Source organism: Bos taurus, chromosome 8 (genome assembly GCF_002263795.3).
Source record: "Bos taurus isolate L1 Dominette 01449 registration number 42190680 breed Hereford chromosome 8, ARS-UCD2.0, whole genome shotgun sequence".
NCBI classification, from domain to species: domain Eukaryota; kingdom Metazoa; phylum Chordata; class Mammalia; order Artiodactyla; family Bovidae; genus Bos; species Bos taurus.
This window is the reverse complement of record NC_037335.1, coordinates 110,689,242-110,712,522: the sequence shown is the minus strand read 5'-3', so window position 1 is coordinate 110,712,522 and position 23,281 is coordinate 110,689,242. Positions and strand designations below refer to the sequence as shown.

At 55.5% G+C, this 23,281-nt stretch overlaps 1 protein-coding gene across 8 annotated transcripts in view; it reads right to left on the bottom strand.

Annotated features, from left to right (window-relative positions):
- GSN (gelsolin) overlaps positions 1-23,281 on the bottom strand; it is a 60,994-nt gene that overhangs the window by 21,436 nt on the left and 16,277 nt on the right. For 3 of the 8 annotated variants that reach the window (XM_059889166.1, XM_059889165.1, XM_005210608.5), the window contains 4 exons: positions 8,454-8,524; positions 6,914-7,118; positions 6,089-6,243; positions 83-244 (listed from right to left, as the gene is read on the bottom strand). In XM_059889166.1, the coding sequence (XP_059745149.1) occupies positions 83-244; positions 6,089-6,243; positions 6,914-7,118; positions 8,454-8,477 (546 nt within the window). In that variant the 5' untranslated portion in view covers positions 8,478-8,524. 8 annotated transcript variants of the gene reach the window in all.

Sequence of the window (23,281 nt, the reverse complement as noted above, 5' to 3'; positions counted from 1 at the left end):
TGTTCACGTGGATGAGCCCACCTCCCCAGGCCAAGCCTGGGGCACTGCAGTGGCCCCTGAGAAAGGGCAGGGCAGAACTCACGTTGCCCAGGTCCAGGATGAAGCAGTCGCCGTTGTTGAAGCTCTCCCAGGACACAGGCACCTCGGTGGCACGGACCACACGCCGCCCTTTGACCTGGAAGAGTCTCTGCACCACCACCTCGTTGGGGACCACGTGCTTGAATCCCGATGCCACGCCTCCTTTCTGTTGGGTCAAGGAGACAGCATTAGTCCAGGGGAGAGGGTCTGGGGACAGACAGGAATGATCTGAAGGGCATAGTGGCCCACACGCCAGTGGACTTCCAGCGGATACCCCACCTCTGCACCTTGCTGCCAGCCTTTTGAATCTCATACTCTAACAAAGACCCCGGGGCCCACTTTCCTGGATCAAAATGCTACAAACAGTCCCTTCTCAAAACGTGCATTCCCCAAGGAATGTTCTAAGGAATGCTAATCCCCCAAGATATTCTGCAAGGAAAGGATTCCCTGATCAGGGAAGCACAAGGCATGCCCTTCACTTGCCCCCTGACTGTTACACAACGCACATCCGCATCATAAAGGCACTGGGAAATCCAACGGAAAATACACTCGCTTGGCATGTTTTAGAGAGCACTTCCCTGCCTTGAGTCAAGATACTGCTTTTCTCTTCCACATCCTGCCTGCAACTCAAGTGTTCTGCAAAACCCGCTTTAAGAAGCGCTCATTCAAATCTTTCCCATCCTTCAAGGCTCTCTAGGAAGAGTCAAGACTGTGCCCCTCCCCCGCCCCCATGATGCTGCAGCGAGTTCCACCCAGCTGTGCCTTCAGAGGCAGCTGTGGGTAATGGACAGAGCACTGACCTCAGGCCCAAGTCCCTGCCCTGCCACTGGAGTGCTGGGGGACTCTGGGGAAGTCTCTTGCCCTCTCTGAGCCTCAGGCCTCCTCCTCCTGGAACGGCGATCTAAGCCCTTGCTGTGCCGCCCTCCGCAGTCATCATCAGGTCCCAGGGAAGTTCAGGAAGGCTTCCCAGCAGCAGTCAAAACTGCCCGTGGGGGCTTCCCTGGTGGCTCAGTGGTGGAGAATCCGCCCGCCAATGCAGGAGGCCTGGGTTTGATCCCTGGTCTGGGAAGAACCCACAGGCCTGGTGGCAGCTAAGCCCGGGGGCCACAACTATCGAGCCTGCGCTCTGGAGCCTGGGAGCCGTAACTGCTGAACCCACACACGGCAAACACCGAAGCCCCGGTGCTCCAGAGCCCATGCTCTGCGACAGGAGAGGCCCCGGAATGAGACGCCCACGCGCCACAACTAGAGAAAAACCCGCCCAGCAAGGCAAAAAAAAAAAAAACCTACCCTCGGGACAGGAGAAAGTCAAGTGGGCTGGGTGTCCTCATGAGCAGTCCCCAGCCCTGGATGCTCACCGGCCCCAAGCCCCAGGGAGGGCAAGTCAGAGAAGAGAAGGTGCTCACAAGCTTCCCATTTCACCCATGAGTATACTGAAGAAGGGGTCGCAAAGAGTCAGACATGACTGAGCGATGAAACTCAACTGCACTGATACTGAAGACCAGCGAAGTGAAGTGACTTACTCAAGGGCACTCAGTGAGCATGTGGCAAAGCTACGGAGTATAACCCCGTCTCCCGTTTCCAAAGCTGCACACGTCATGGGCCACTAAGGCTGGAACTGTGGCCACCCTCCTCCCATCCCAGGTCCCTTGCTGACGCCTCACCTTGCAGAGCAAAGCCAGGTCTGACTTGCTGCACTGAGTCCATGAGGGCAAGGGACAAACGGAGTGTGATTGGGTTCCTATTACATCTACACACAGCAAGGAACACAGAACTGGCTGTGACATGATAATGCCATTGTGCCGGGCATTCTGCAGGAGTCATCTGTGAGGGAGGCGTCATTATCACCATCTTACAGATGCAGAGAACGGATGCCGGAAGCAGAGAGACCTGCCTGAGATCTCAAAGCTAGTAAGTGGTGGAGCTAGGTTTCAAACCCGGGTGTAAACGAATGTGTAAGGTCCACATTTTCCCCCAAAGGCAGGTTTGCTTAGAGCCCAGGTCACTAGGGTCATCCAGGATGGGAGGCAGGAACGAACACTGTCCTGAGCAGGGTCAAGTAGAAACGTGTTTTCCCTGTTGTGAGTGGGAGCGCCCTCTGGTGTCCGTTCTTGGTACCAGCATGAAGCCTTTCAATAGCACCCCCTTGATAGGGCTCAGCAGGACCGCCTTGGTCTTCTCAGAGCCTTGTTTTCCACCTGGCTTCAGAGGCCTTCCAACTGGGAAGCATGTGAGGAAGGGCAGCTGGGGAAGACGATTCAGTGCCCCATGCTCATCTGGAATTGACCGCGGAGGTTGCCTCTTACCAAGTCCATGCCAGGCTCCTCCGTCATGGACATGCAATGTGGTCCCCACAAACTCCTGAGGTCCCAAATCTCATCATCCCACTTTTCAGGCAAGAAAATTGAGGTGCAAAGAGGTCCAGCCCCTTGCCCAGGGTCCCAGCTAATTGGTGGAAGTTTTACCCCCAAGTTTGCCCTTCCTGGGACCAGCCTTGCCCAGGTCCACCAGCCCAGGACCTCCTGAGTGTCTATGGGCAGTGCTCACCCCGGGACCCCACATGTGGAGGTAAAGAGACAGTGGGTCTGAAAAGCTTTTCCAAAAGGTGCTGAACGGACACAATGACCATTTCCATGGATTCCTTAGAGATGAGGAAATGGGAAAATGAGGGAAGAGAAAGACCCTTAACATTTTTTAATACATCTCTAAAATATTTTACTTGTTCAAGCATGTCTTCTATTTTTTGTCCAAAAAAATTAAAAACTTTTCTTTTAAAAAAGGAAAAGGGTTGTTCAATGTCATAAATCTCAGCTCCAATAAATTCTATATATGAATTTATAAATTAAAAGATACAGATTTCTAATGAGTGTGGACAGGCATTTCCTGATTGATTAACTCCTCTAATCTTACTGATCTAGGAAACTGGACTTGGAAAGATCAGTTAATACAAAAATAAAAGCAAGCTCCCAGGAGACATTAGTGAATCTCCAAGCATAAGGGGCAAGGGTTTTTTGTAAAGTTTTACTATTTTTTTATTATTTTTACTTTAAGATTGATTGCTGCTTTCTGTGGTCTAATCATTAGTGGACAGAGATTGGCATCAAATTATTTGAACAAAATTTAATGGAATACTTTTTAAAAGCTACTTTCCAAATTAAAGTGAAGACACACACATATAAATATATACATCTATATGTTCATATATAGAGAGAAAAATTACATATCATTTGGTGTATATCTCCAAGAGTAGAATCATGGGCAACTTTACTTACTAAAAGCCTTATTTCTGTGTTTGACATTTTACAATAAGCGTGTATTATACTTGTAGTCTGAAGAAAGGTAAAAGCTATAAAAATCTACCTTTTAAAAATATGTTAAGCTCTTTATAAAACAAAGAAAAACCTATTGACTGGCACTGATCCCATCCACCCTCTAATTTCTGGGTTCCTTATCTAAAAACAGGAGGGAGGACAGGAAGGACCCAAGGGATTCTGTGGGTTTCCCACTGTGTTCCTCAGGGTCAGGGGCTTCCAGGACTCAGCCCAGCCCAGACTCTGCTGGAACAAAGGGTTTCAGATAACCCAGCTCCTTGGGGTCTCTGGGGTTCTATCCGAAAGTCAAGAGGAGGAGGAGGAAGAAGAAAAAGAGGAGGAGGGATCAAAAACAGTGCATTTGAAGGATCTGAGGGTCACAGAGCAAGATAAGACGGGCCCTAGGAAAACCCTATCTAGGGGCTCTCGTCCCTTCCCTGCCCCTGCTCACACCCCGAGCACAGAACCGGCTTCGAGGAGCAGGCTTTCACAGAAACAAGTCTTGCATAACAAGCTCTGCTCCTTGGAGATCCATAATTGATGAGGGCGCCAGGCCGGGAGCCTTGGGCTGGGCCTGCCGAGGGCAGGGGCGACCAGAGGACTCGCGGGAAGGGGAAAACAGGACCAGCCGTGGACCTCAAGTTCCCACCAAAAGCAGGGCCTTTGAGGACTGAAGCCAAAGGCAGGAGGGGTTGGGAACCCCTCCCCTAGAGCATCCTCAGAGTACGTAGGGTCCAAGAACATCCTGGGAAAATCACCAGAGCAGGGAGGAGACTTGCTAAACATGTAAATTCCTGGGCTCCATCTGAGCTAAGATAAGAGACCAGAGAGTCTTCAAATGTTTCTCTGAACTAGCCCCTTCATATCTGGGTTTAAATCCCAGCTCAATCGCTTACCAGCTCCGTAAGCCGCGTAGTCTGTCCACAAGTTAAGTCACTGCTGTCCACACAGCAACACCAGGAAGCAGGCGCTGCTGCTCAAGGGGCCTGATAAGTACTTGCTGGAAGGAAGGACGAACAGGGAGCGTGTGCCAGGACCACGCGGAGGCACGCGGCAGGCAGAAGGGCGGCCTCCTGGTTAAGTGCTCCTTCCACCTTCTGCTCTAGGAGCTGCAAAAAGTCCTGGTCTTTCTCCCCGTCCAGGGCCTGTCTTCCTAACTTCTCTCCTTCTGCTGGTACCAGGGCCCCAGAGGAGACTCCAGAAAACGTAGAGCTGGACAGGTCTGTAGAAGGCGCTCTAGGGAGGGGGGAACTGGCCGACAGGGGGCGCTGGGAGGCTCCAGGGAATCCAGCCCAGCTTCACCCAGCCCAGGGCTGAGGCCCAGTTCCCAGGACACACCCTGCCCTCTGCCATCTCTAGAGCTTTCCCATCATCTAATCCCTGGCGTGTCAGCTGGGCAGACAGCATCACCACCCGGCTAACACGAAGGAACTGGAGGCCCAGAGATGGACAATGACTTCTCGAAGGTCACACAGCATATCAGCAGCGTGCTGATGCTGCTGCTAAGTCACTTCAGTCGTGTCCGACTCTGTGCGACCCCATAGACGGCAGCCCACCAGGCTCCCCCGTCCCTGGGATTCTCCAGGCAAGAACACTGGAGGGGGTTGCCATTTCCTTCTCCAATGCATGCAAGTGAAAAGTGAAATCGAAGTAGCTCAGTCGTGTCCGACTCTTAGCGACCCCATGGACTGCAGCCCACCAGGCTTCTCCGTCCATGGGATTCTCCAGGCAAGAGTACTGGAGTGGGGTGCCATCGCCTTCTCCGATCAGCAGCGTAGATGAGGCTTAATACTACCCTGGACCCCTGCTCACGAAAGGCAGATTGGTGTACTGGGAAAAAGCTGGGAGTCAGGAAACGTGGGCTCCAGTTCTGGCTCGGAGGCTGACTTGCTGTTTGATCTGGAGCATTCCTTAACCTCTCTGTGCCTCAGTTTCTCCTCCCTCCCTTAAAATAAGAGGTCTGCCTTCTGACGTTAAGGCCATCAAAGCTTGTGATCCCTTCCCTATGCTGACCAAAGAGAACCCCGTTCCAAGAGGCCAGGCCCCGTGCACAGCATCTTCCAGCTTGCCTTCACCAAACCCTCTCCGCAGGCCTGGAGGGCAGGTGCAAGTGGCTGTCACGTAACCAAAGAGGACAGGGAGGCTCCGGGAGGCCAAGTGGCTGCTGGAAGTCACAGGGCATATTGGCAACAGCCTCCTGGGGCTCCCAGCGTGGCTCTGCTCAGCCCCACCTGACTAGGGGCTGGAGCTCAGAGTCTTCAGAGTTCAACAAACAGGAAGAGAATGGGATCGAGGGTCCCCTTTCAAATATCGAACATAGGCCCCTCTGTTGGCAGGGTCTCAGAACTAAAGGATACAGGCTCAAGCCCTGGGCATGCTAGGTTTGCATAGGGCAAATGCTATACACAGGCCATAGGGCCCCTGTGGCCCACCTTTTACTGCTGGGGCGAGGAGTCCACCTTGTGGAGTGACCGAAAATTTCTTCTCTCAATTTAATAAGAGACCAGAGGCTCAGAGAGGGCGTGTGATTTGTCCAAGGTCACACAGCTAGCAAGGGCCCGAAACTCAAAGCCAGGGCTAGCCAGCTCCAAGGGCTGAGCTCTGGCCTGTCTGCCTACACACCCGCACGAGCCTAAAAGGTGGACGGGCAGGAGTGAGCCCGGCCAGTGGCACCTCTGTCCCCGCTGCCCAGCACCCACCTTGTACTTGAGGCCGGACTTGAAGTAGCCGAGGAAGGTGGCCGACTCGAAGCCCTGGACCTCGCGGTGCTGCACAGCCCGGCCGTTCAGGTAGTCGTCCAGCTGCACGGTGAAGATGGCGGCTGCCCCGCTCTCGTCCTGGCTGCATTCATTGCCTGCGGGACGTCAGAGGACATGAGCCTGGCTTCCGGCCAGCGGCCCCAGCTGCCCACAGGGAGGCGTCTGGAGCCCCTGGCAGTGCCTGAGCCTGGCTGGAGAAGCCGGGAAAGGCCCTGTCTCTTGTGAGCCTCACTGAATCCATCTGTATAATGGAGGAGGCGGGAGTTGACTCCAAGGTCTCTAAGAGTCCTCCCAGCACTCACTCACTCAAGGTCAGGCCAGGGAGCATCAGAGAAATCAAGGCACAGGGAGGGGCCAGGACTCACAGGGTCATACAGAAGAGCCTCGGCAGGACTTCAGGCTCCCGACTGAAGGGCAAACTAGAATCTGGCTGGAAAGGGTGGGTCCTGGGTTTCTAAGCCACCGCCCACTCTGAGTCCATAGATAGTGGCCTGTTTAACCCTCACAACAGTCCTACAAGGGAGTCTGGTGCAATCATCACATCCTATTTACAGAGACACTGAATGTCTTGCCAAAGGGCAGAGCTAGGGTCTGAACTTGGGGAGGCTGCCTCTAGAGTCTTGGAAACATGTAACCAAGGGCCTGGCACTCACTTGATGCTCAGTAATCGCTAAATTCCCTTCGGGGCTTCCTGGGGACCAGGTCTCAAAGGTCTGTGCTTTACAGCAGAGGGGCCGGGGCGGGGCTGGGGCCGGGCCATCTCACCCAGCCAGTAGTGGAGGTCATACTGCAGGTTCCCATTCCTCAGCTGCACCGTCTTCAGGATGACATAGGCATCGCCTGTGAAGAAGTCTCCGTAAAGGTTGGGGGGCACGGGAACCAGGTCGAACTTCTCCACACGCCAGATCTGCAGGCCGGGCTCCTTCCCTGCCTTGAGGAACTCGGGGTGTTCCACCACCATGCTGCCCGGCTGCAAGAGACAGGGCAGAGCCTGAGCAAGGGCAGGGACCACAGTGGGGACAGACCCTGGGGCACGAGGGAGGCTGGTTTCCAGCACCAAGAGTACCTCAATTGAGCCTGACTCTCCCCACCGCGTCCTAGGACCCCGCCCTCGACGAGTGAGCACACAGGGCAGAGTTTAGGCTCCAAGCCCTGCCCTGGCCAGCATCTTTCGCTCCTTCTCATCTCCCTGGTGATGGGGGACAGAAGGCTCTCCCTCCCTTCTCCCTTCCTGTCTTAGTGCCAATTGGATGCAACAGCTGAGGCACGGAGGAGTTAAGCCAGGGACCCCCAGCTAGGAAATGACAGAGCAGGAACTGGCCCAGACTCCAAGAGCTTTGGGACCATGGGGAGACCCCTCAGATGGCAATGGTAAATCTGGGGGTGGCCAGGGGCTCAGCTTAAACCCTTCCAGCATCCTCGGTGGCCCTGAGAAGTAGAAGGGTCCTCACAGAGTTCATTATCCAACTCCACCCTGCAGATCGGGAGACTGAGGCCCCAAGAGGTGAAGGGACTGTCTGCTTTGGCTCTTTTCCCCCCACGCCCCATCCACGTTCCCATCACACCTCCATTCCAGAAGGGCCTAGACGGCTGAGCCCAGGCGGCCTCCTGCGCTGTCTGCCTCCTCCCTCCTGCCCCTAAAACCCCACCCCACCCCCAAATTCCATTTCTTGGAAAAGGCGAAAGGACGCAGCAGGGGTCTGCGGGAGCCTGCTGGAGACAAGGTGGTGGAGAACGGGGGACAGGCGGTCAGACCATGCGCGGGGCTGGAAACGGAGCGGAACGGGATGGTTAGCTGGGAGTCAGATGAGGGCAATCAGCAGGTGCGGGCCACCTCGGGCCGGATCTAGTGGAAGAAGTCAAAAAACCAGACGGGAGAACTCAGGCAGCGGAGTGGAGAACAGGAAGAACAACTGGAGCGAAGAGAAACCAGACAAGGCAGAGGTGGCATCAGAGACGGGAGAAGAAATCGCAGTGACGAAGGGAAGCAGGTGAATGTGAGATGGTACAGGAAAGAGGAGGGAATCCAGGGAAGAGGGGAATCCTGTGAGAAATCAGATGAGAAAGAAGACTCTGAAATGAAAGGAGAAATCCCAGAGGGAAGGCGAGAAATGAGGCAGAGGGAAGGCGAGAAATGAGGCAGAGGGAAGGAGAAATCGGGAGGCAGAGATGGGTAAGAAGTCAGAAGGCAGCGCAGAGGGAAGAAATCCGGCCAAGGTGAGGTTAGCCTGTTGGGAGGGAAACAGCCAAGGCGGAGGCGCCCACCCCCTCCACCGGAGCCCCGGAAGCAGCAAGAGATACTTACAAAGCAACAAAACAGTTTTTCCATTCTAGACCTGAATTACTCCCCTTTTCCTAGAGCTGTATCTGCAAGAACTTACAATAAAGAGTTACTCCGGGGGCCCCCGGGCACTCACCCGCGCCTCGGTCACCCGCCCCTGCGGCGCCCGTGCCTGGGTCGCCCCCGGCCGCGCCGGGGTGGCCAAGCGGGCCGGCTGCGACAGCGCGCCCAGCGCCAGGACCAGCGCGCCCAGCAGCGCGCAGCGATGCGCAGCCATGGCAGCGACGGCGGCAGAAGACCCGGGAGGCAGGCAGGGGGCGGCCGGGGCCGCCAGGCTCGCCCCGGCCTTAAGTAGCCGCCCGGCCCACTCCGCCCAAGCTAGAGACCGCCCCGTTTGGGAGGGCGGAGGGCCGGGTTGGGCCCCCGCGGGCGGGGAGGGGCGGGAATCTGGCCTGGATTTTTTACGAGACATCGGGGCTCCCACCGGGACCAACCCAACGGGTGCGGGTGCGGACGCCCCTTCACTCCAGCTCCGGGGTGGAGACCAGGCACAAGGCCTGGCATACAGCAGGTGCTAATTCAGTGCACACTAAATGGACACACGCATGAACGGCAGGGATCCACCCAGCTTGGCTTCCTGTGTGATCCACGCAGGACCCCTCCCCTCTCCACCCCTAACATCTCCAGCAAAAAATCACAGGAGCTAACTAAGAGATATTGAAGGTTTTCAGCATCACATGAACATCCTTTATGGACTGGGTACTATTCACAGCCCCATTCTAAAGAGGTGGAAATAGCTCAGAACCGTCAAGCAATGTGCACACAACTAGGAAATTAAAGTCAAGACCGGCCCAGGTGGTCCGGGTGGATGGCCTGCTTAGGCAGCACGTGGCTGTCACCAGCTGCGGACACGGGTCAGGGGGCTGACCGTCACTGGACCCTTGAGCAAGCTGGACAGAGAGGGGCGAGCAGATCTCTCCACTTCTGGGACTGCAGGCTTTGCTGCTGCTGCTGCTAAGTCGCTTCAGTCGTGTCCGACTCTGTGCAACCCCATAGACGGCAGCCCACCAGGCTCCCCTGTCCCTGGGATTCTCCAGGCAATAGCACTAGAGTGGGTTGCCATTTCCTTCTCCAATGCATGAAAGGGAAAAGGGAAAGTGAAGTCGCTCAGTCGTGTCCAACTCTTAGAGACCCCATGGACTGTAGCCCACCAGGCTCCTCCGTCCATGGGATTCTCCAGGCAAGAGTACTGGAGTGGGGTGGGTCCTTGTGGTTGCAGCTCGATGCACCGGAGCTTTCTAGGGTTGCAGCAAGCAGGGGATATGCTCCAGTTGTGGGGCACGGGCTTCTCTCTGTGGTGCCTTCTCTTCCTGCGGAACACAGGCTGCGGGGCATAGGGCTTCAGCAGTTGTGGCCCACCGGCTTCCTTGCCCCAAGGCATATGATGTCTTCCCTGACCACCCCCTGCCTTGGCAGGTGGATTTTTAACCACTGGACCACCAGGGAAGTCTAAAAGTTATTTGTTAAAAGTTTGTTTTTAATCAAAACTTACAAGTCACTTCATTTATACAAAGTTTCACCTCTCAACCCCACTTACTTGTACCTCCAGGCAACCAACCCACATCTAGCTTCCTCCTTCAGCTGATGGTTTCGTGGTCTGCCTTCATGTCGTAGGTGACCAGCCTTTGTTGTTTGGGGTTTGGGGGTGGGGTGGGGGGTTGTTTGTTTTGTTTTTGCTCTTGTGTTTTCAGTTTTAGATCCCATCTATGGTTCTCTCTGAGGAAGACAAGGATTTGAGCCTCCTCCCCTTTTGCCCAGGCTCCCTTCCCATCCTTTATTCTCCTGGAGACTTACAGTCATTGGGTTACAAGTGCTATTCAGACTCACCCAGGCCTGCTTCCCACCTTCAACAACCCCTCTTCCCACCCTCCCACTACTCTGCTGGACTGAATTTCTCTGTTTCCTAGTTCCCTTTGCATTCCACATCTCCTCCTTTCTCAGTAACAGGGAAATGCAATGACAGAGAAAAAGGAGCTGGAGACCTGGGCTTGACGCCCAGCTCCACTGTAAGCTACTTTCTTCCTCTCTGCCTCAGTCTCCTCATCTAGTAAATGGGTATAAAGTGGTTGCTGAGAATCCAATCCGTCTGTGTGTGTGAAAATGGCCTGGTCTGCCAGTGAGTAAACGGGAGTTCCTGTCCTCCTTCCCCGCGAGCTCCAGTCATCCGTCCCAGCTCCTCCTGGAGCCCAGCTTCTGTCTAATCAGGCTGAAGTTTGCCCTCCATCACACACAACTTCCTCCCATTTAAGGGGGACTGTGGGTCAGATAAAGGGCTAAAGGAACACACACAGAGGAGATAAATCAGACTGCAGGGATTATAAGAAGGCTTCACGGACAAAGGCACTTATGACCTGGGCCTTGAAGGACAGGGAGGAGGGAGATTGAGAAGAGAGGCGTCCAGGGGAGGGAACAACATGGGCAAAGGGCAAGCAAGCGCAGGCCCCCGCAGTGCCCGACAGGGATCCCGCCTGAAACCCCGGACAGGAAGAGACGAGGCTCGAGAGGGCGGCAGAGGCCACGGGGGCCCGTGGGCCACGCTCAGGACTCGGAAAGGTTTTTAAGATGTATATGGGTATGGGTGAAGAGTTTCTCAGAGAGCCTGTTTTTTGTTTTATTTATTTCCTTATTTTTGGCTACGCCGGGTATTCATTACTGCAAGCGGGCTTTCTCTAGTTGCAGCAAAAGGGGGCTCCTCTTCATTGCAACGTGCAGGCTTCTCCTTGCAGGGGCTTCTCTCGTTGCAGAGCATGGATGCTACAGCACGGGCTCAAGAGTCGTGGCGCCCAGGCTCAGCTGCCCTGCGGCCTGTGGCATCTTCCCAGACCAGGGATCCAACCTGTCTCCCCTGCAGTGGCAGGTGACTTCTAAACCACTGGCCCACCAGGGAAATCCCGGAAGAGTCTGCATTTTATCTTAGTGTCCGCGGGGACCCACAGAGGTGCCTGACTTCTCAAGGCTGTATGTCTAGTTCTGGGCCTGCAGAGCCCGCACTGGATGTCTCTGGCCTAAACTCAGAGAGCCCCTTCCCTCTCCCTAGGCATTTGGAGGATGATAAAACCCCCCTGTTCTCATACGTGCCTGACGGAAGCATAACCCAGTTTCCCCTCTCTGGAGAGCAACTGACATCTATACAAATTCAAGACACGCAGTGTGACAACAGAGCCATTTCCTTCAGGTTGACTTACAGAGGGACACAGAAATATACGTGCGAGGAGGTCCACTGAAGCATTGCTGGAAGAAATCTGGAAAGGACCCAAAGGTCCTGGTTAAATAAATCATGGAGCCGCCAGACAATGGGCCACTCCGCGGCTGTGCAAAAAGAATAAGCCAGCGCAGGCCGTGCCCAGCACACAGTAGGCAGTCAATGAACATGGCCTGATCCCAAAGTGCAAGACAGCAAATTGTACAGCGACTCTACGGTGGCTCCTCTCTTCTGTTTTATAAGGGTGTCTGTTTGTGCATATACTTTCTCCTTAAGAAAATCAAGAGAGTAAACACCAAACTGTCAAGTCAGTTTGTTTGAAAGAGATGAAGAATTCGGGGTTAGGCACCCACATCGCGGCAGCTGGCATGAGCGAACACTTTAGGGCGATGAAAACATTCCAACACTGGATTATAGTGATGATTACCCAACCGAAAAAGGTGCTAAAAATCATAACACTGTCTGCTTACAATGGGTGAATTGTTAATGGTATCTATATTACACCTCAGTATACTTGTGTGAAAAAATTTTTCAATGTGCTATAGGGTTTGAAACTATTTACAAGTGTTTCTCCGATGTAGTTTTTTTTCAATTAAAGACTGATCTGGGAATAATACCTTAAAAATAGATACAGTAATATCTGCTCATTAGACAATTTGGAAAATTCAAACCCGCAGGAAGAGGAAATTTCCTTGTCATCCCCACTCACCCCCAACCCCCACCCCAAGTGAACCTAAGCCGGCAACCAGCCCAGCCGAGCAGTCCCTTCTGCTCAGCTGGTGATTAACAGAGGGCTGGTGTGGCTCGGCCTTGGTCCCAGGGGTCACAGCCCACCAGCCAGGGTCACTGACCCCAGGTTAATGATCACAAAGGCCCCTGCAGCTGTGCCTGTCACACAACTCTGAAGCCTGGGTCCCTGGCACTGGAGACCCGTGGAACAGGCCCTGGCCCCTGCCCTCGGGGCATCCATAGCCTGGAAACTCTCACTGCAGGGCAGTGATGTGCAGAGACTGTGATGGGACCACAGCCCCTGGGCTCCCTACCCGGAAGGGAATGTACGGGTTCACAAGAGCGGGGAGAGCTTAAGTGCAAAAGAAAAACCTCTGAGTAGGAGGGAGGAGCTCCCCACCCCGTGCCAGGCTTGCCTCTGCTGCTGGCTTCCTGGGTGACTTTGGGCATATCACCGTCCTCACCTGCCCTTCAGGTCTCCATACGGAAAAGAACGGCCAGGCCCTGCAGCTCTGACCCCGAGAACTCTCGTTCTCGGCCCCAGCATCCCCCAGATCCTGGCTCTGCGACCACATCAGGAACCTACAGGTCTCTGGGCCTCAAAGTTCCCACCTGTAAAATGGGGACACTTGTCCAGGGCGCCTCCACAGGTCCTTCTGAAGCAGACAGTGCAGAGCCCCTGCCCTACACAAGGCGGGCCCAGCATCACTAATAGCTGCGTGCCTCCGCACCTCTGGGTCTGCATGTCTATAGGAGAAGACAGGAAGGACAGAAGGTGGGCTCTGAGCCTGAGTCTCTTCACAGCAACCAGGAAACGGAGATTCAGGGAGTTCCAGGCACTTGGCTCAGGGTCCTTCAGCTGGAAAGAGGCGCTCCTGGGATTCAAGCTCAAGTCTGGCTGGCTCCAGCGCTCAGACTCTATCTGGGGCTCAGGCAGGGCCCCCAGCACCATCCCACCTGGGCAGCAAGGGAACAGCAGTACCTATTACAGATGAAGGGATGCAGCTGCTGACCCAGGCAAGCCCAAGCCAAGCCTAGCAGCCCGGACTCTCTGGGGTGGCGTCTCTGCCGCACCTCCCCGGCTGCAGAGGGCAGCCCAGGAAAGCCCTCCAGCCCTGCACCTGAGAGCACCCAGGACAGAGGCACAACCAGGAAGGTCCCCGGGCTGCAGCCTCTGGGCAGAGGGCGAACCGTGGCGTCTACACTCTGTGCCACTCCCAGGGTGTACAGGGCACGCAGGACGGCATGGCCCCCTGTGCCGGGAGCAGCCTGCTCTACCACCAGTCGCTTATGCGAGCACGCCTTAGCCCCTGCCCTCTCTGAACTGCAAGAGACCCCTCGCCCTCTGATCTCAGGCGTTCTGGCTCCTGCCTAGCGCTCCGCACAGTAGGCAGTTTTCAGCATCCAACCACATCCCTCCCCTGCAGTTCGACACAGGACGGCCACCGCCCGCCACCAGCTTTGGCCCTGCTCCCTTGGAGACCTCAGGCTAGCCTCCATGTCTCCGTGGGCCTCCCAAGGCCGCTACCCGCGCCGGGAGGAGGCAGCCTCACCCTCCGCCCCCGGCCACAGTGTACAAAAGGTCTTGGCCACTCCTGGAAGACACCACCCTGCTCTCTTCTCTTCACACCAAACACTGTTGTTCTTGATTCTCAGGCAGCCGGCCACTCACGAGCAGCCGTCTTTTTCGGAGCTTGTTTGCTTTCTGGCTCACGGCTGGGTTCTGGGTCCTCCTGGGAATACCCGCCCTGCTGGCTGGGGTTTTGTTAAATAGGACAACAGTCAGTAAACAGAGAAGCCAGTTATGAAACCCGGTAAAACTGGACAGGGCCTCAGTATGGGGAGCCCTGGGGACCCGAAAGAACATGTGTTTCAGAATCTGGGAGACTCAGCGCCTGTGGTCAGGGCCTCAGTTTCCGAATCTGTAAAATGGGAAGCTCGCAGGGCAGTGAGGAGGGCCAAGGCCTGACACACAGCACAGATGGAGCTCCGAGTCAGTGCCCCGTGTGTGAGCTGGCTTCTTTGCACAGAGGCCTCTCAGCATGTACACACCACGTGTGAGCAGTTAGTGGTGCCGGAGAAAGGTTACAGATTTCACAGTGAGATTCTTGAGCTCGGGTCTGGGCTGTGTGACCCAGAGCAAGTTGCTTTCCCTCTCTGAGTGCTGGGTCACTCACTTGTAGAAAGGGACAGACTGCCCAGTTGCAGGGTGGTTGGGAGCTCTGGAGCAAGTAGCACAGAGTAGGGCTTATTTGTGGCAATGTTAAATAGTCCATTCTCTCTTTGCAGACTATAACCCCAAGAGCAAAAGTGTAACTTCTCAGAGTCACTTAGTGAGCACCACGCAGGGCAGAGGTCTCCGTTCCCAGGCCAGAGCCGAGGCCTGAGCCCACGACATGACAAGGCCCCCGGGAAGGGCCAGCTGGACCTCTGCCCTGGCTCCGTCCATTCCGGGTGAAGACAGCTGTTGGGGAGACGGCCAGTGAGGCTTGGCTGAAGCCACCTCCAAGAGGCCGCCTCTCCCAGGGCTCCAAGCCACTGGCTTTTTCCCAGCTTCCGGAGGCTACCCCACCTAATGCTGAGAGCCAGGACAGGACGTTCAGAAAGGACTAGCCCCGCCACTTCCTGACCCCATGCCCTGGGAGCAGCCAAATCTGGCCACGGGTGTGAGCCAGGGCCCTGCCTGCCAGGATCCCCTTTAAAGTCTGTCTCCCCTTCTCGGGGGAGGCAGCAGCCCTGGGAGGCTGCAAACAGCTGCGAACAACTGTCCCCTAGCTGCCCCACCGGCCCACCGACAGGGGAGTCCAGGCACAAGCACACATCAGCGGCAGGACGAGGAGGCCCAACTCCAGGCACCGTGAAGCAGGACCAGGACAGGATGGGGGACGCAGCCTCACCTGCCAACTCCCAGGGCGGCAGGGCCTATGGGGCCCCAACCAGAGCCAGGAGCAGCAAGAGCCGCAGGAGGCAGCGCCCTGCTGCAAAGGGGAAGGGCTTCCCAGCAGGAAGAAAAACAGTCTGTGTGACTGTGGAAAGAGCTCCCGCCAGGAAAATCTGGGTATAAATCCCTGATCTACCACTTCCAAATGTGTGGCTTCTGCTCTCTGTGCCTCAATTTCCTCATCTGTAAAATGGGATTAGACTAGCTTCTTGCCGGGGTTGCTGCGAGAATTTTATAAAGTAAAAGACGTTTGGGGCTTAGCACAGCGTGCACGTACAGAGGAAGCTGTGGTGGTTGTTTGCTGGGGGCTTAGGAAGCCTCTGTTAATCTCTCTCTGACCCTTAAGTTCCTTATGTATAAAATCAGGGTTAAAATGTCTTTTTAAAAGGTGAGCGGAAGGATCTCCCTGGTGGTCCAGTGGGTAAGACGCTGTGCTCCCAGTGCAGGGGGCCAGGTTCAGTCTCTGATTGAGGAACTAGATCCTACAGGCTGCAACTAAGACCTGGCATAGCAAATAAGTAAACAAAATGAATTTTATTGAGGGTTGAATGAGACCATAAATGTGGAAGATTCCAGGATCATGCCTGACATAAGACAGAGGTTCAAAAATGCCAGTATCCTCCCCCTTCTCCAAAGAGATAAGGAGCGGCCCAGTGGTGACCCAGCCAAGGAAACACAAGTGATAAGCAAACCAGCCCATCCCTAAAGACCCTTCGAGCCCTGGAACGTTAATAAGATTCTGAAAGGAACAGCAAGAGGCAAAATACATTTGTGCCTCTGGTCAAGCAAGGTTCCCTACCCACCCGCCCCTCCGCCCCCCATGCCGCCTCCCCACCCCACCCCCTCGTCTGTCTGGGGATCACGTTCATCCTTCAGCAGCTCCCTAGGCCGATAATCACCACGATGGGAACCACAGTGTCAGGACCTCAGAGGACGGTGACAGGTCCCTCCTGCCGCAAGCTCCAAATGGAGCCTCTGTCCCAAAGCCCCTCACAGCCAGCAACGGCGGGAGCCCACCCTCGAGGCACCAGTTTGCACTCTGCAGGCAGAACTTCTGAGAATCATAAAGGGGACAGAGGAGACAGTACAGAACCCAGAACAGCGAGGGGAGCCTCGGCCCGCTCAGGGTACCGAAAATGACCAGCAGGGTGAGGGCTGTGCAAACTCCCATCCGGGAGGAAAACAAGATAATGTCCAGGTTGAGCATGGGTGGAGCCAGAATCCCTACCTCGGGGGGCACTTGGGCAAATGGCCCTTTTGAGCGTTTCAATTTCCTCCTCTATAAAATGGGTTGGTAAGTCCTACCCTGGGGGTCATCTGGGAAAACTGAAGGAGCTCCTGGTACACAGCAGGTGCTCAACAACCACAACAACCCCTGCAAACATGCCCACTAGCCTCCCGTACCCAGCCTTGACTTCCATCACTGCATCCTTGCCTCCAACGCAGTGGAGGGCTGGAGGGTCCCCGCCAAGGCTCGGAGACCTGGAGGCGCAGCTTGTGCCAAGGACAGGGACACGTCTCAGGAGAGGGTCTCCAGCCAGCACTTAAAGAGCCCACTTTGCCTCCCACCCCTTCCACAAATCTCTTCATGATGCCCTCCCCTCTCCTCTGGTCTGCTCCCACCCCAAGGAACAAGGGCTCAATCCCAGCCCTGTCTCTTACCACTTAGGTGACCCTGAGCAAAGTGATCAACCTTTCTGAGCCTGGGTCCTTGGGTACAGAATAGCCAGATTATCCCCCAGGCCTACCAGAACTTGATACCAGTATAGCGTGGTTAGAAATCCTTTGCAATTTATCTCAGACGCTGAACTACAATAGAGCTACCAGAGATTCAAAGATATATTTTATCCTTGCTAATCCCTTTCATTTTAATAAAGCTTTTTAAAAACGTCCTTTCCCCCTCTCAAACATAAACAGAGCTATAAGACTGGAATGCTTGTGTTCCTTTCCCAGCTCAGAAAATAAGCATCGCCAGCTGGAAGAATTAATGAAATCCAGTCCACAGAGCACAGGGCTTGGCACGTGATAGAACTCCGGAATGGGCGTGGCCTCTGCCGGAATGGGCGTGGCCTCTGCCGGAATGGGTGTGGCCTCCTCTCCCCAGGGGTGCTTCCGGCCTCACCTCCATCTCGGTATCTGCCTAATCACCCGCCTCATCTTCTAGGTACCCCTCCTGAGAGCTTCCAGAACCCTCTGGGACACTCCAGAGTCAGGGCTGAGGCCAGAGCAGGGATGCTTAAGCCCCTCCGCGCTCCCCATTCACACTCATTTCCCCATCGGCCTCCCAGACGCTGTCCTGGTTCAGGGTCCCCATCTCCCCTGTGGAACCACTGCACCAGCTTCCTCGGTGCCTCCAACTCTCCATTATCCACAGAGATCACACCATTCCCGACTCAAGACCTTTCCGCAGCCCAGTGCAAACTGAAAGAAGTCAGGACTCCTAAGCTTGGCTCCTAAGGCCCTCTGGGACCTGGTGTCCACATGCTCTTACAGCCGCATCCCCTAGTCCCCGCACGCTATCCTCGACACCCTGTGCGACACCTCCTGCCTCTTCATCCTCAGCTTCCTGCAGCCAGGGGAGCAGGGGTCTAGCCTCAGCTCTGCTTCTGACTGTGAGACCTCGGGCTGGCTCTTTGGCTCTCTGAGCCTCAGTCTTCTCATCGGGCTCTTGGGGAGCTTGTGCAGATGAGACGCGATAAGGGAGTGAGCGCCAGATGCCGGGAGGGCTCCAGAAATGCAAGCCTGTGAGCTGCAGCCTTCTCCCTGCACTCTGACAACAGCTGGCAGGGCGGATCGGCTCCTCCACCTCCGTAGGGGCGGGGCTCCCTCTCCCCTAAGCCCTGAACCAGAGGCTCACAGCCTGCAGCCGCAGCCAGGGAGGGGGACAGGAGTGGGGGCGGCTTAGAGGAAAATTACTCTCCTCTGGCCCAGCCACCAGGGGCTCCCAGCTGCCTCTGACAGCGGGGAACTGGGGGGCTGGCAGGCTCTGCCAGAGCCAAGGACTTGGCCCCAAGCCTTGACCGCGGTCTGAGCTGGTGGGATGGTGGCCCGGCGGGGTTGGGGGGGAGGCGGGGGATTGGGGGGGAGGCGGGCGGGGGGGGCGGGGGGTTGGGGGGAGGCGGGCAGGGGAGGGTAGTTGCCCTGGGCCCCGCTCCTCTGGGACACTCCCACTCTTTGGCAGAAGAGGAGGGAAAAATAAAAACAGACAGGCCTTTGTGAGAGGAAAATACCGGCTCCAGCCACTGCATGCTGGGGCCCCGGGGGCGGTGCTCTGAGAAAGGGACCCTACTGCCAAGCATCAAACCCCACACCCACCCTGGGGATCTTGTCCTGGCGTCACATGCCTAGCCTTGTGCTCCTCACACGTGTCCTGCCTGTGCACCCGGGGGGCACGGTCCTCCTGCCGTGTCCCACGTCACTCACACTTTGGATCACGCCCCCCGCATCCTGCCACGTCTGCCGTATGAGGGACTCTGCACAGCTGGTCCCCGACTTGCAACGGTCCAACTTCATGATTTCCTGACTTTAGGATGGTGCGAAAGCAATACAAGTTCAGTAGAAATCGTACTTGGAGTTTTGATCTTTCCTGAGCCAGCGATGTTTCCCAGTCGGCCACACGATCCCAAGCGCAACAACCGGTAGGCTTACAACCATTCTGCACCCAGACAACCATTCTATTGTTCATTGACAGTACAGCATTCAATAAATTTCGTGGGACGACATTTAAAAAGAGTCTTCCTGTTAGATTTTGCCCAACTGTAGACTAGTGTAAGTGTTCTGAACACATATAAGGTAGGCTAGGCTATGAGGTATGAAGGTAAGATAGGAAAAGTGTATGACTGGAAAAGAGTATCAATGAAATGCATTGATAAACTTGAGATTTTTTCAGCATATTGGGATGCAACCCTATAGTGAGTCAAGAAAGACCTGTACCATCTATCTACGACATTTTCAACGTCACATCCACTGTCCTGAGGCCCGGACCTGGAGAGCTGTGCCCTTAACCCTGTCCTGGCTCCATGCACTGTGTCCCTTGCTGCGTGACCCCCACGTGTGAAGGTCCAGGACAGGCTCCCAGCCCTACCCCGTTACCTCCACGACCATGACAAGCCACGCCCCTTCTCGGTGCCTCAGTTTCCCTGGCTATGAAACAGAAATGGTATTAACACTCACCCACTACGTGCTGTGGGGACTGAAGGAGACACAGCAATTCTGGGGCTGAGCCCAGTGTCTGAGACACAGCGAGTCTACCGGGTGTCTGCTGATTTGTGACGAGTCTTCCGGGTGTCAGTATCACATCGTGTGTGCTACCTGCCAGGCTCCCACGACCCCAGCACCTACCTCGCATCAGACACTCTATCACACTGCTGCTGCTACTGCTGCTGCTAAGTTGTTTCAGTCGTGTCTGACTCAGTGCGACCCCATAGACGGTGGCCCACCAGGCTCCCCGTCCCTGGGATTCTCCAGGCAAGAACACTGGAGTGGGTTGCCATTTCCTCCTCCAATGCATGAAAGTGGAAAGTGAAAGTGAAGTCGCTCAGTCGTGTCCGACTCTTAGCGACCCCGTGGACTGCAGCCCACCAGGCTCCCCGTCCATGGGCTTTTCCAGGTAAGAGTACTGGAGTGGGGTGCCATTTCCTTCTCCAATGCATGAAACTGAAAAGTGAAGTGAAGTCGCTCAGTCGTGTCCGACTCTTCGCGACCCCATGGACTGCAGCCCAGCAGGCTCCCCGTCCACGGGATTTTCCAGGCAAGAGTGCTCAAACAAGAGCTACAAGGAGGCTCTACCTCCCCCTCTAACGGGGAAAGTCAAAGGCTCAGAGGGGCGGTGAGCTGCAGGTCACACAGCCAGAAAAGGGTGAAGCTGGGAGTGGCACGCAGGTCCGTGCATCCGGAGAGACAGAAAGGAGACCACTGAGGGATTAGGGGGTGGGTGTGCAGCGTGCCAGCAGGCAGGCACAGGCTCCTTTTAGGGGAGATGAGGGGTAATGAAAATGTGCTTGAACTGGACGTCTCGTGATGACTTTGGCGTAAGTCTGAAAGTTTACTAAAAATCACTGAATTAATTCAAACTGGTAGATTACATGTATGTAAGTTATCTGTCTACTTACTCCAGCAACTGATGTACTTCAGAAAGCCGGTTTATTTGCTTAAAACCCATGTGCTTTCCAGGCACCATTCTGCCAAGACATTCAGCAAGAAAAGTGCTCTCTCTGTGAGTGGAGACGGCCAAGCAGTGGCTGAGCAGCCCCTCTGAGGCCCAGGGGCAAGCAGCCTTGGGCTCCCTGGTTCCCCGACACCTCCGCAGAGCAGGTGTGCAGCCGAATCACCCAGGGAGCTCCTGAGAACTCGGATTCCCAGGCCCCACGCCCAGCCTCGGAGTCTATAGCTACGGGTGGGGCTCAGGAACCTGGGATCTGAGTCTCGGCCCACACTGGGAACCACTCATCAACGCCCAGCACCTCTCACTCTGGGGGAAACTGAGGCCAGGCAGCGCCGGGGAGCTGCCAGCTCTGCCCATTGAGCTGGGGAGGGCCTGGGCGGGAATGGAGGTCCCTTCCTGGTTCCTTCTCTCCTTCCCTCCTCCGCCCACTCCATTCCTCCCCGGCCCCCAGCCTCCTGGTGACTCAGGGCTCTGAGTCATCCAGTGGCACCACAGAGGAAACTTCTTAGCCAAAACAATCCCCAAACAAAGCCTCCCAGATCTGGGGAACAGAATAGGCCCAGGAGGCTAAGCAAGGGAGGGGAGGAGAACACAGAGTGGAGCTGGACGCCTGGACCCCAAGCCCACTGAGCCCTCCACTGAGCTAGAGAAGGCACTTCCCTGGCCCCCTGAGTAAACAGCACTCACTGCAGCACACAGAAGGCTCAAAATGGGCCAGACAGCATGGCCAGTCCTTCTCAGCTCTGTCTTGTTGACAATGCTTCCCAAGGCTAGCACATGCCCATTTTACAGATGGGGAAACAGAGGCTCAGAAAGGGTCAGCCCAAGATGACACAGTTAAGAAGTGCAAAGCAGAGTCCGGAACCCAGGACCATCTGATTTCAAAGTCTGGCTCTCACTCCTACGCACCTTTTAAAAATACCTCCTGGGTAGCACAGCATGTAGACAGTGCCTCATCTACACGAGACAGGTGAATGGCCCAGGAGGGGCCCGACCACACAGGGCTTTCTCCCTCTTCTCCCTGTGTCAGGCTCTGCCTCAGGACTTCCTGGCCCCGTGGGGTATACACATGAGCTTGGGGGTTCCTCAGCAGCAGGAACACAAGGCAGGAAGCGCCCAGGGCCTAAAGAACCAGCCGGGAGGAGCACGGGAGCAGCAGGGCCATGGCGGGTGAACAGAGTGGGTGTTTGTCTCTGGGGAGCAGGGAGCCGGCAGACAGGGGGCAGGAACAGCAGAAGCAAAGGCTCAGAGGTGTGGCCCCCACAGCAGAATGCAAACGCTGGCTAGGCGGGCCTGGGGTGCCGACCAGTGGGCAAACACTGGAGCGGCCTGGCTGCGAGGGGTCCTGGCCTGCTCTGAGGCAGGGGAGGATCTTTTCAGCCCAGAGAGAACAGGCTTGGAGCCGGTTTCATCTCTGCACGGGGCCTGGCCAGCGGCTGAATAGGGAGTCCGCATGGGGAGCCCTGGAGTCCTTCTTTCAAGCAGGCTTTGGGGACAACCCTAGACCCCCAGCTACTCACCCACGGGTCAGAGTCGCCCCTGAGGGACTCTTCCTTCACCATGGCTGGGCTGGGCAGAGGACAGGCGAGCCTCTCCCAACCACACCGACCTAATCGCATCGGCCTATAAATAGGGCCCTGTGGTTTGGTCTGAAATAGTTGTGCCAGGCCCAACTCCACAGGCACCACCGGGGCACGCACGGTTCCGGAAATGGTCCTTCTCACTGACACGATTAAAACCCCAAACTTCCTCGGGAGACCACTGCGCATGTTCTAACTCTCTCTCTTAAACATGAGGCGGTGGGCTGAGGGGAAGAGCCGCCCACCCACGGCAGATGACGGCAGTGGGCCTGTGACTGCTCTTCTGCTTTCTGCTCTCGGGGGACCCAGAGCAAGCCACTACCCCTCTCTGGGCCTCAGTTCCCCCAAATGTAAACTGGGAGGTTGAACATGTATCACTGGGGCCCTTCCAGCCTGGATGCTCCCCAGAATTGCCTCGGGGTAACCCCTACCCTCAAATGCTCATGCCAGTGTTACCCCTTTCCCAGTTGACTTGGGGTTTTTTTTAAAGTTAATAATGACTGGCATTTAAAAATTAGAATTGCAATAAATACTTGAGTGAGGTCTAGGCCTGCCACTGAAAGGCTGGATGACCTTGGAAGGGTCACCGTCCCTCTCTGGGCCCCAGATTCCTCAATCATAAGATGAAGGTGCTGCTAGGTTGATGCGCAAGGTTCATGACTATTTTTAATTAATTAATACTTTTGTGTGTTTGTTTAGTATTTAAGAGAACCGGGATAGGCCAGCCTTGAGCTGAGTCCTGGGGCTAAAAGACAGCCGAGCCCTGGTCCAGACCCCGGTGGGGAAACGTAAAGGCTTTTCCAAACCACTCGGGGTCCCACTAGAGGCCTCTTTCAGGGCTTCCGGGGACACCTTGTTTCCAGTTCAAATTACAGATTTATGGTCACAGAGGGATGGATGATGACATGGACTCGGCCATTACCTACCAACAAGGAAGGAAGGATAACGAAGCCATCACCAGGTACCAGGCATGTGCTTAGGACTTCACGTCCCCATTATTAATCCTCAGCAACCCTACTGTCATTCCCATTTCACAGATGAGGAAACTGGGACTGAGGGGGGTGTGTCAAGGGGCACAGAGCAAGTCAGAGCTAGAGTAATGCTCGGACTTGTTGGCCTCTGGAGTTCAGGTTGTAACCAAACCCCAGTGAAACAACGGAGGAGGGCTGCCCAATG